At 46.6% G+C, this 12,273-nt stretch overlaps 1 protein-coding gene across 1 annotated transcript in view; it reads right to left on the reverse strand.

Annotated features, from left to right (window-relative positions):
• Positions 1-12,273, reverse strand: part of cpamd8 (C3 and PZP like alpha-2-macroglobulin domain containing 8) — a 40,773-nt gene that overhangs the window by 3,042 nt on the left and 25,458 nt on the right. The window contains exons 30-42 of the mRNA XM_008302547.1: positions 11,964-12,038; positions 10,516-10,681; positions 9,948-10,034; positions 9,626-9,762; positions 9,348-9,503; positions 8,510-8,572; positions 5,912-6,168; positions 5,748-5,835; positions 3,242-3,316; positions 3,027-3,132; positions 2,705-2,815; positions 2,417-2,629; positions 311-382 (exon numbers count right to left, since the gene is read on the reverse strand). Coding sequence (XP_008300769.1) covers positions 311-382; positions 2,417-2,629; positions 2,705-2,815; positions 3,027-3,132; positions 3,242-3,316; positions 5,748-5,835; positions 5,912-6,168; positions 8,510-8,572; positions 9,348-9,503; positions 9,626-9,762; positions 9,948-10,034; positions 10,516-10,681; positions 11,964-12,038 — 1,606 coding nt within the window. The remainder of the gene's footprint in view (positions 1-310; positions 383-2,416; positions 2,630-2,704; positions 2,816-3,026; positions 3,133-3,241; positions 3,317-5,747; positions 5,836-5,911; positions 6,169-8,509; positions 8,573-9,347; positions 9,504-9,625; positions 9,763-9,947; positions 10,035-10,515; positions 10,682-11,963; positions 12,039-12,273) is intronic.

The raw sequence follows: 12,273 nt of genomic DNA on the forward strand, positions 1-12,273 counted from the left end.
CGCCACAAAAACACAAAGAAAAGTGCCGTTTACTTGCAATATAATACGTAAATGACATCCTGTCTGTTTACACGTTTACACAACATGAGTCTTGACTCTCTGAGTTTACATTTAATGAACATGAATCAAAGCTGCCGCGTTCAGACAGCATGCAGCTGACTCCTCAAGAAAGATGTCAGAAGAAGTAAAGAATGTATGGATTAGTCCTGTCTGGCAGACAGATGAAGGAGGAGGTGAACAGAGAGGGGAGAAGTATGTGGAGGGTGTAGTAATGTATGGGACAGTGGGAAGGTGTGGTCGGTGAGGTTACCTGTGTGTACAGGCACTGAGGGCTGCTCAGTTTCCTGGCTCACTATTGGCTGCCTGTCCTCTGTGGTCTCCACTGGAAATACAAACACACACACAGATTATTCACATTCATGCGGCTGCCGCAGCACCTTAGGATCAACTGGTAATGAATTCAGCAGCGTTTCAGTGTTGCATAATCTAAATACTGCCCAGAAGCATTATCCACCCCACTGAGCAACACTTCTTGGCAAAACAACGACGTACACTCGGTCTCCACCGAGGCCCGCATCGACATCTATCAACCCAAAAATAGCAGCGGCCAAACGGCGGCCAGGAAGCCATGTGTGGAAACAAATCGTATCTTTTTCCTTTTCAAAACGGGGGAAATGGTGGCATGAATCTCAGCCCCTACGCAACCACACACAAACAAACAAGGTCACAGGGCTCGACACAAAAATACAACCCTTTTGATAATCTACAGCATGAACCACTTGGCACAAACCGAGGTCTTTTCCCACCACAGTTTTGTCTATGCCTTTTCCCAACCGGCTCCCGCAACATGAAGGCTCCTTTGTTGTTGGGCTGTGCGTCGGAAAGGAATGTGACAAGGATTTCAAAGGCTGGACAAAAGCACTCTGTCATTTGGAGAGAGCCCTGTAATACAGCAGAGAGTGAGAGAGGATGGAGGGGGTGGCGATGGGTAGCTCTCCTCAGAAAACTCATCCAGTAATCAGCTCAACACCTGAACAGCTGTTTCCCGAAGCTCAGATCAGCGCAGGCACAGCAGCAGACGCACACACGGTGCACAGCAACACAAACAAAGCCAGCCGACTGCATCCAATAAAACACACACGTGCACGTATTCTGGGATGTGCTGTCTGTAGCTAGAGGCTGCCGATCTGATGAAGACATTTAACAGTACACAGGTAATACTGGCTCGAATTTCTACATTTCTAAGACTGTCAGTGTTTTAAACTTGACAGAAATGTTGATATCTAAGCAATAACTTCCACTGGAGTGCAGGAATGTGAATCTGGAGACTCACACTTGGTTGTATTGTTCTGCTGAACTGAGCAGCAGCGGCTGATGCTTCACACACATTTTCTACATGAACTTAACTTAAAATCAATCTCTTCAAGGCATGTCTACATTTTTTAAATCAACCTTTTTTACACATGTAGCTTCGCAGCTCGATAACTGTGCTGCTGGAAATAAATGTCAGCAGGTACAACACCTGACAAAGATCACTGAACACACCTTTGATCGTCTGTGATTTTAACTCTAGCAGAGGAAAGTCTGCGTAACACCTTCAACTTCTTCGCTTAACTTGTTCCATCAAAATAAATCCATTTCATTATTTTCAATTTCACAAATGTCACTTTAGTTTTATTGCTCATGTTTGGGTTTTTCCTTCAAAAATGTCAACAAAGAGACTTATTATCTTAATTTTCCATTTCTGTGTTTTGTGCTTGTGGTTGGACTGTACCATTAGTACACGGGGGAGCTTACAGCCCGACACGGACCTGGTAGGACCGCTGCATTATGTATAATATAGTCTAGTGCATCTAAATAACGTTGCAGCTGCCTCATTTAGGAGGGTCTGAAGCTGCATGTGAACAATATTCAGAAAACCACGGTTCAATTTATGACTCTGACTGATGTGATCCCCGCTGATACAGCTGAGCCAGAAAGTGTGTGTTGGTGTGTTTGTCGTATGTAATGATACAAATATAACCTACAGCTCAATAAATGAATGATTTAATAAATAAACACACTGAATGAAAGCAGAAAGCTGTGTTAGAACAAGGCTGTAAATGACATGCTGTCTGTAGCAACCTGTTGACGCCTGAGCTGTGCTGTTTAACACATAATGTGGTTGTGCGACTGCCCCCCCCCCGGGCACTAATGGTACAGTCCAGCCAGGTGCAAAACACAGAATTAGGGAACTGAGGCACTTTTGGTCAAAATATAAATTCTAGAGCAGCAACTCAAATGTGAGCCAATAAGATTAAACTATGAGACAACAGTTGTTGTGTGACGTTATCTCAGAGAAAGTTTTTGTTGTATGAATTAAACCAAATCTCTAAAACTGGTGGGATGTCGGTGACGCGTGACGAACAGCTCTTACTCTGTGGACACTGCGACAGCGGAACCTGCTTGATGCGCGTCCCGTTTCTGCAGGCAAACACCTCCATCTGACACTGGTTCTGGTAGAGCTGGCCGTCTGAGCCACAGACAGGCTCCCCGTCGTAACCACAGTCCCTGTAGCACGTGCAGCGCTCAAACTGCTCCTCCTCCAGACACCCGAACACGTTGTTGCACTGGTTCGCCTGCACAAAGCCTGCAGGAAAACACACTTTGTTTAACACTGACGAGCATGAGGTGTCTGCAGAAGTTCACAGCGTGTATCTCCCACCTATCCACTGATTGGTTGAACTCTCCACCTCGTTGCAGGTCGGCCCGTCACACAGCTCCCGTGCCAGCGGACTGCTCTCGCTAACGTTGTAGAACCAGGTGGCCTCAAAAGCTGCACGACAAGCACAGACCCACACCAGCACGTTCACACATCCGCACACACAAAACAATGATGACACTCACCAGAACCAGGTCATAAACTTGAAAAATGCCAATTTCCACAAAAAAAAAAAAAAAAGAAGGCGCTTCATAAATCGTGGAGAGCTCGGTGCTTTTTCCTGGTCTTTAAAGAGGAGTACTTAAAATATTCATCAGAGGCACACCTGGTTCGTAGTAGTCATAGATCTTAACCGGAACAGGCGCTGTCTTGCCCACGATGTATTCCCTGACAGCTTGGAAGGCCACACACGTCATGCACTGGCTGGGAATCTATAAAAAGAGGGTGACAAACAGAAGAACTTACAAAAACACCTGAACAACGGTGCAGAAACATCTCCCCATCAACTGGCACAGCGATGAAGACTTTGATTGAACTCACCTCATCGAAGTAGAACAAGACTTTTCTGCCGCTCAGCTCGTATCTCTTCAGACCCACTCTCTTGTCCATCAGCAACTGTTGACAGAAGGAAAGACGGGAAACCCAATCTCAGGATGTTAAAGAAGTGCAAAACCAAACAACTGTGGCCCATCAGGCTTCAAGGTTTATGTCAGCTTATGGTGGGGAATGTTCTTCAACATAGTTTTGAGATTCATCCCAAGTAACCTCTCAGAATGCTCATTTAAAATACTAAAGGTTAAAAAATGCATAATCAGTTGTTAAAAAACAAGGAGGACTTTATGGACACGTCTCCCTCAAGCACAAACCCGACCGAGACGAAGTAAACACTGATGAAAATGTAGTCGAGCCTGCTCTACATTTGAATCCAGCAACTGTAAATGAACCCACGTAGAAGTCATTAACAGTGACGTTAACAGTAATCAGCACCACGGCGGACTGGACAGCTCCACCTCATGCCGACCAGGGTCCACTTCTCTACCAGAACTCCATATCATGGGTTAAACATGTAAAGAAAACTCTGTGTGGACGTCCTTACGCACCTACAAGCCGACTGAACGCCAGCATCTTGTTTTGCATCGTGAACCTCAGCACATTAATCCTTTAACTCGTGCTTCCACTTTTCTACTTGTGCACATCCAGACTGAGGAGTATTTAAAGGATTTATCTCGCTCACACCTATCTGTCACAGTCCACATGGTCTGCATTTCAATGTGCTTCGTGGGCAACAACTGAAATTCAAACCATATGCGCCCGACCGTGAAACGATGGCCGGCGTGGAAAATGTCCAAATCACCGACGGACTCGTTGAAATCGACGAGCGATCGCAGCTTTGGTCTGGAGTCGAACTGAGCAGCGTTTCATACTTGGTGAGTTTCTGGAATTTTGTGACCCTTATGCACAAATGATCATGCAGACGTGCACGAGCGCGCCTCATAAATACGAGTGTATGAATGAGTAACGGGGACGCTGTTTACTGGGAGGGAGGGCAGTTAATTCCCCCCACAGGGGGATTTTTCATTCTGTCAAAGGTGGCAGCCCTCGGACAGCAGGGGTTTATGAGGTGCTCAGCCTGAGCTGGCGCCACCGAGACACGAGCGAACACTCACACTCCTCTCAAACACACACACACACACACACACACACACACTCTATACAATTAGTCTCTGTTTACAAAAGCATTGTTTGTCTATACAGCAACTAAAAAAATTGCCAATGAACTCCCATCGCTCAAATGTTCAACCCACAACGCGCTCTGGGTTGTTAAAGCTCATTATGCTGGGTGATGAGAGGCCGAGGCTGCTGGGAGCTTCCAGTCAGTCACTGGACTAATCATTCATGACTACAGCATCCATGAAAGCAACTAGACATGACTGTGGAAGCCAAGCTTGCCACCATAAATTGAGGAATGTAAGTGGCAGTCGGGCAGGCAGCAGTAAAACTCCAAGGGAGGCCAGCAGGGGTGTAAACTGAGCTTGTTAGCCGCTACAGCTCAGGTCAGCCTCGACCGACGGACTCAGCAGCGTGTGTGTGTGTGTGTGTGTGTGTGTGTGTGTGTGTTTACCATCGCTCCAGGTAGCCAGAGAGGTGGCTCTTTTAGGGGGGGAGCCTGCAGACTGAGGCCCTATAACTGTCCAGTAATGAGGGACAAGCTGCTGATGGGCGGCTGGGGAGCTGACCTGGATCCAGCACTTATTTACCTTCACTTTCTCTCGCTCTCCACCAGGGTAAACATTTCTTAATTCAGGCATGCAACCAGCATCTGCTACCCCTTCAGTCCAGTCTTCTACGTATTAGATCTAAACTAAGTTTCTTGGTGTCCCGTGAGGCCCAGCGAGGTGTGTGTTTGGTCTTGTCGGTCCTGATGACCTCCGACCCTGAAACACTGTAACTCCACATGACCTGAGCTGGTTCGTCTTTCTCTCATCATACCTGAGAATGCACCATACAACAGCCCTTAATGACCATTCCCATGACTGGGATGCTTACACTTGCAGACACATGAAATATATTCACATGCACAAGTGCAAAACATGTAAACATCCATTTGAAGGAAGGCTTCAGGAGCTGTGCTGTCCAACTGCTTCCTCCAACAATGGAGGGAATGTCAGAAAAACACTTGACTGCTTCCAGCTCTGACAAATATTTACGTCAAAACACTTTCCACTGTAGGGCAACAATAATGTCCATATCCAGACCCTGTGACTGTGTTTATGTGAGTACGTTAGGAGAGACATCCTGCCTTGGTGTGAATGTGTACATGTAAGCGTGGTGTTTGCAAAGGAAATAGGAGGGGGCTGATAAATCTGTCACATGCAGCTTCATGTAAAATGGTCTCCAGATGTGGATGCATCTGCATCACTTTCTACGTGACTTCCAGTTTAGCCACTTAACCGTCGACTTGCCTCATTTACTGTGATCCACAACAACAGCCAGTGATTGTCTGAACATATAAAGTGTCTGCATGTGTGCCACTGTGGTTACAAACCCTCTCTAGACTTTCAACGTCTGCTCGGAAACCAGAAATCATGGGAACTTCTATGACGGCCATGTTAGATGATCCTGAATGGAGCCACCTGCACAAAGAGTTGAATAATGAAGGAGGGGTTTCGCTACAAGAAGTTCCACAAATAAGCAAGAGCAAACCTCTACCTGGCACAGACTTCTAAGGAGATGTGGAAGTCCATCTTGTCCTGGTGGGCTGCTGGGTCGTCGTCATCGATGGGCGCCCGTCGCTTCCGGTTCAGCTCAGAGCGATTGTCAGCTCGGCTTCGAGAACGCAAAGTAGAATGACGGGAAGAGGAGGAAGGAGGCTGCAGGTGTCGATCCTGGAAAGGTTCTTTCAGATCCACCTTGAGCTGGAAGGCTGGTTTGGACACTGGATCAGGTACGTTATAGGACACATCAATCTGAAGAAACAGGGAGAAGCAGACATGAAATCCATGAAAATCAAACCTTAGATGGTGTAATAAGGCAACCTCCATCTGAGCGAACAAGAAGAACCTCCACCAGGTTGTTGTCATCATGTCAGTGAAGAACTGACCTTCACTCTCACTGTCTTGGCTGCTTCGTGGTTTGGATTCCTCGTATTGTGAAGTTGTTTTAACGCTGCTAGTGTTGTGGCTTTTGGAACGACAAAGCTGTTCTTCTGGTTCAGCATTTTCCAATGTTGTAATAACTATCTGACAGAAAGCCTTTGCTGACATTTGTTGTCTCCAGAGAACGATAAGGATTCCCTGATTCCCTCTAGTGCCAGCATGAGGTTCACAGTGATGGGGTTGAGGTGGTTTTGAAAAGGCTGACAAAAAAATCTGGTGCCGACGTGGTGTATAGCTCAGAGTCATTCTAACGTCTCTGGTAAATGCTGTCATTTGTTCAGATTTCACTTTGCCCACTACATTCATCCATTTGCTTCCACTTCACCAGTTCTGGGTCACGGTGGCAGCAGGTCCCTTCAGATGTCCCTCCTCTGAGCAGCGTGTTCAGTTCCTCATGGGGAAGTCCAAAGTGTTCTGAGGCCAAATGAGACATTTAATCCCTTCAACAAGTTCTGGATCTACTTCAAGGTCTGCTTCTGGCTGAATGTGCCAAGAAAAAACTTCAAAGGTGGTGCCAAGGATGCCTCCTCATCAGATGCCAGAGCCACCTCAGCTGGCTCCTTTTCATTCGCTGGTTGATCATGTCTAACTTTAAACCTGAATACAGTTTAAACAGGTGAGTTATGTAGAAATGAATCCCTGTACTGTTACTACAAACGGGGGAATCAGCTGAAGAGGCTAGCAAACATTTTGCACCAGGCTGTAATCATGTGTAGTTCTGCGGTAGAGTCGAGCGTTTTAGCATGGGGGTCTATAGGGACTGGCTCACTGTTGGAGTCAGCCCCAAGTGGCCATTCAAGGAACTGCAGTTGTCCTGTTCTTGCGCGTTGGCTTCATTTTTCAGCTGAGGAGGTTCTGTTTGACCTTAATGTAGGCAGTAATCACACAACAACGCTGTAGTTAGGTCCAGTACTTCACCACAGGTCCACCAGCATGTCTATAGGCTGGTAGTCGCATTAACTTCATATTTCCTTTGAAGAACAGGTTATTAATCCTTGATCAGATCTTGACATCTTCCCAGTTATTCATCTTCAGTTTTAATTGTTATGAGGCTATGGCCAATAGCAAACAGAGAAAGTGCCATCCCCACAATGTGCTTAAATACAGGTCTTCATTAAGTTTGCCCAAAGTAAAAAAACTAATTACAAAGAAACAAAATTAATTAAATAACTTTTTGACAGTTATATAAACGACGTGGTTAAAGCATCAAAGACGGGCAACAAACTACTAAAAGTTAAAATATTCATGACCTGCGGCATTAAAAAAGTCAGGGGGGGAAAAAAAGAGAGACTTCGGCAGCACTTTAAAGTATAAACCACAAATCACATTCTCTGGACACCAGCAGACGACTACTTCAGCCTGAGGACAACTCGCTGCTCCGACGCTCTTTTTAATTTCACTGAAGATGATTATTCCCAGACCTGTGCACATTCTGGATAAATCATCCAGTGCCATTTGAGACCATTGCAACACTGTGAAATGATAATCCTACGGCACAAGACACATGCTCGCTGCATACAGTGTGTCTGCAAACACATCCACAGGCAGGACTCTTTGATTGGCCCGCTCTTGTATTTCATTAGAGCCCAGGTGCTGCTGGCCTGAGGGGCTGTCAGAGAGGTGTGTTGACGCATGGAGAAGTGTGGATGGAGGGAAAGTAGAGAGGGAGGGAGGTGTGAAGGAAGAAATAGTGTGTTTGTGTGTGAGAAACCTGAAAGAAAAGAGAGCTGGAAGAGATCTCAGGCACTAGAAAACCCGACCACCACATCCTGGCTGGCTCTGCCTCGCTCGCATCAAGATTTCACATTCAGGGTTTCTGAAAACGGGGCCGTAAACATCTCTGATCACGCACACTTTTTCATTTATACCTTGTTTGGCTTGAAAGCGGACAAATATTTAAACACGAGTGATAAGAAGAGAGGACTGAACTTCATCTACAAAGCAGAAAAATGCCTGTTGATGAAAGGTTTGACGAGGCAGGACAGGAATCAACACAACTAGCTACGTTTCTACCAGATTGCTTCAAATTTCAAGGTGGAACCAGCTCCCCCCTGCTGGCAGAGTCTTGCTGAAGTGAGCACGGCATTACAGTTCAATTCTGGGCCATTTTCAAGACTGAAAATGTGTGTGTTTGTGTGTTTGTGTGCAATACCTGCATGAGACAGCAGCCTTCTCCTTTAGCGCTGACAAAAAGGCCTGTGGGGATACTGGGGATCTGAAAAAGAAGAAAGAGGGAGAGACAGAAGAAAGGAGGGAAACAAAGAGAGTCAGAGGGGGCAGGGAGAGGTGAATGAGTCATTTATCAAGTGAATGAATGCTGTAGGCTGCTGCACCGCCACTGGTGCTTCCCTGGCTACTAACCAGCAGGCCTTAATTGCCCCCAATTAAGCTGACACCACTAATCATAGCGGAGGAACATGCCCGGCAGAGAGAACCTCCTGCACTCTCACCTGAACCACTCCGGATGGCTGACAAAGCCCTTTTTTTTCAAACACACATGCTGACCTGACGCCACGGTGCCCCGGCCAAGACGCTTCATGCCCAAGTTTGTAACGTGTGGGCAAACAGGCCGGTAAAACACAGCTATTAAATCAACAGACCCACAAGGTGCTTTTGGGAAATCCAGTCCAGCGAAGCCTGGTTTGGTTTGGCAGCGCGTGAAAGGTTCTGGCTACTGAGCAGCCAAACACGGAAACACACAGATTAATGTTTAATGGCAGAGCGCAGCTGCTCATCAATCACAGGAATGGAGACGGGAGAAGCTTTCATACTGCATTAAAGAGCAGGAGTTGCTCTTAAGTGGAACTTCCCCTCCTGAAGTACTGCTAATGATTAGCAGAATTGACAATTAATTTTGATAAAGTGCCGTCAACCTACACAGACGACCTAAAAGCAGCGGCGCGGCGAATCGATTGTCCATCCTGATCTGCATGCAAAAGAACCAAGGAGCCCTGCCATAAAAATACAACCATTCACTGGTTCCAGGTTACCTTGGCGCTCTGGAGGAGTTTCTTGTTGTCCCTGTTGAGTTCAAAGGTTTCCTGGAAGTCGAGGTTGGTGGAGGCCAGTGAGATGGTGAGATTTACTCCCCCGACGTAGGACAGGATGGCGTATTCTGACAGAGCGTGCAGAGCCACACATGTGTCCTGGAACAAAGGAGCAAGAAACTTCAGTTTTAGCACCTTTTGTAGTGACAGCTTATCATCTGTTATCTTTTGTTTAAACTTAAACTTCCTTTATTCGTCTGAAACTGGGAAAACTGGGCTACCTGCGTGGAGGAGAAGCCGCCCAAGGCATTCCTTTGCTGGGAGAGCCATTTGACCACAGGCAGGGCAGAAGCCACATCCCCCAGCAGGGTGTAGGTCAGGAGGCCGTAGGCTGTCATCTCCACCTCTGCTGACACCACTGGGAACAAACAAGATTATAAAGACTTTATGTGGGTTCTCTATTTTAGCATCATGTGGCGGTCGGCCACAAGGATCCAAAACAACTCTGAAACTCGTGCACCGTCCTGCACTGCTGCCTCCTCATAATGTTATTATTATATTCAATATGCAGGTGAGATTAAGTGTGAGTGCAGTGCAGTGTACCTGACTGAGAGAGGCCGTCGCTGAAGCCCATGAAGGTGTCCTCATCGGTCATAGTGCTGCCAGTCAGACTCCAGTGTGTGAGTCCATCTGTGAGACAAACAGGGCGACATGAAGACAGCTGGTGGCGGCGAAGGGGACTCGGTGTGTCGATACCGTGAATAAAATTATTGTGATTGAGTAAAAACATTTTCCTCTCAACTGGCAGCGAGTTTCAGTCCAGAGGAAGAGCAGGAAATGGCCAAAGGAAACCGACAGTGAGATAAGAAGCAGGGGGAAAGGGAGGAGTGGACTGCTGGGGTTCACAGCAGCTGCTTCCAAACTCATGTCGGTCCTTTAGTTTGTGCTCGTTTAAAATGCAGACAGGAAATGCAAATCTGTAGCAGTTTAGTGTTGCTGCAAAGGCTTGATGAAGACCGACGCCATGTATTTCTATTTTTAGTTGTTGCTGCAGAAAAACAAAAAAAACTGTTTTGTTGTTTGTACATCTTTCATGCAAGTTGCTCGGCTCTGAATGTGTGAAACTCCAGAGACTCGGAGCTCGTGTTGCTCCCGGGATGCTCGGCAGTACCTTGCGTGATGGCCATGTGGTTGAGGCGGCGCAGGGCCAGCGGGGCGTACGGGCTGCGCAGCAGAGCCAAGGCGTACGCCGACAGAGCGGTCGTGTACGGATCATCGGCAGAGTATGTGTTGCTCTCCAGGAAATCCTTGGCTTTGGCCACCGCCACCTTCTCTTCCTGGATCAGACAGGACAGACAGACACGGGTGAACATGTGGGAATGGTCATGATCAGCAGTGGGAGTTTTATGATCTGAGTGTTTGCAAAATCCAACGTTTCCTTAGATATTTGTAAAGAAACTGAATCTCCAGCTGTCAGCCAAGATTTTGTATTTGAAGTTTTACGTGTTGTCAAACTATAAAAACACAAAGTCTACCAGTATCATATGAGAAGCAGTTTACTATGTTGTGTATTCTCAGCTTCAGCAACAGTAATCCCCCCCCGGGATCATTACATATGTCTTTTACGGGATCCAGCCTTCGGTTTACTTTTTACACCAACAATCATCGTAACCATCAGCATCTTCTTCAGTGTTCGGCTGTTTAGCTGTTGCCCCGTCCAAACTGCCTCCACTGTGCAGATGCAGTTATTGAATAAACATTCATTTTGGCCATTAAAAAAGTTGAGCGCTGACTTTCATCTCATGCAGATGTGACCTTCCCTCTCATCCATGAGATGATAGGCCTCCAGAGCCACTCACTGTAATTGCAACAGTCATCTTTTAATTAAGTGAAATTGGAAGGAGGGGAGGGGGGTTGGAATCTGCGCTTTGAAGTGAAGGATACCTTTTCAGTTTTTATCAGTTGTAAGAGGACATGATTCTCAGAAAGAAGCCCTTTGGGATAGATAGCAGAGGAAAAGAGAGGGGGGGAGGACGAGGCAGATGGATGGAGAGGAGCCAGAGAGAGGAAATGCTAAATAAAGAGTCAACTATTTGGACGACCAGAGAGCGAAAACAATCCGAGGTTTAGAGGCTTTTATGTTTCAGACGGACTCTTTTCCCATTTCTTTTAGAGAAAACTGATGTTTACTATCATCGGCTGCTGGGGAGCGAGTAAAGAGAAAGGAAAAGAGGAAAATAGAGTGACAAGAGGAAAAAGCAGATGGCAACGCAGCAGAGGCGTCTTTTGTGGGAGTGAACTGTCTCTGCACGTCAGCCGAGCCTTTTGAAGTCGTCCAAACGTGATTAGACATTACATTAACAGCACTGGGGCATAACAAATTTGAGTAGGCCGACTGCCAGCACATCCATCTTCACAAATATCTGGAATGCGGCGATACGTCCACACACGACCCAGGCTGGTAGGGCGGGCTGCAGGACGGACGGCTTTAAGTGGGACAGGCAGAGGACTAGGTGTTGCTCTAGATTTCAAAAAACATGCTTGTTGAAGCCCACACCAATGTAGGCGACACACTTTAACCTGGTCCATCGAAAACCCACCTCCGAGTGGACTTCTTACCTCCGTGGTTATCCCCGTTTCCAACAGAGCTGCTACCACGTAAGCTGTAAGTGAAATCTTGCCGTGGATTCCTCCCTGTGGACCAGACAGACAGTAGGTTTTAATTCAGTTCACATGATAGAGACCCTCTCAAACATCTCAGTTCTTATGTCTCCCCACTGTACACATTGTTGAAATCCTTGGCACTGATTTATCCACTAACTGTTGAGTTTGAACACCTGGAAACACAATTAATCAAGACCCTAATTGTGTCAGGAAATAAAAAAACCCACCGTCGCTCTCCATCTATGTCCCTCGTTTCATAATCAGC

The sequence above is a fragment of the Stegastes partitus genome, unplaced genomic scaffold, assembly GCF_000690725.1.
Source record: "Stegastes partitus isolate 25-593 unplaced genomic scaffold, Stegastes_partitus-1.0.2 Scaffold1835, whole genome shotgun sequence".
Taxonomy (NCBI): Eukaryota; Metazoa; Chordata; class Actinopteri; family Pomacentridae; genus Stegastes; species Stegastes partitus.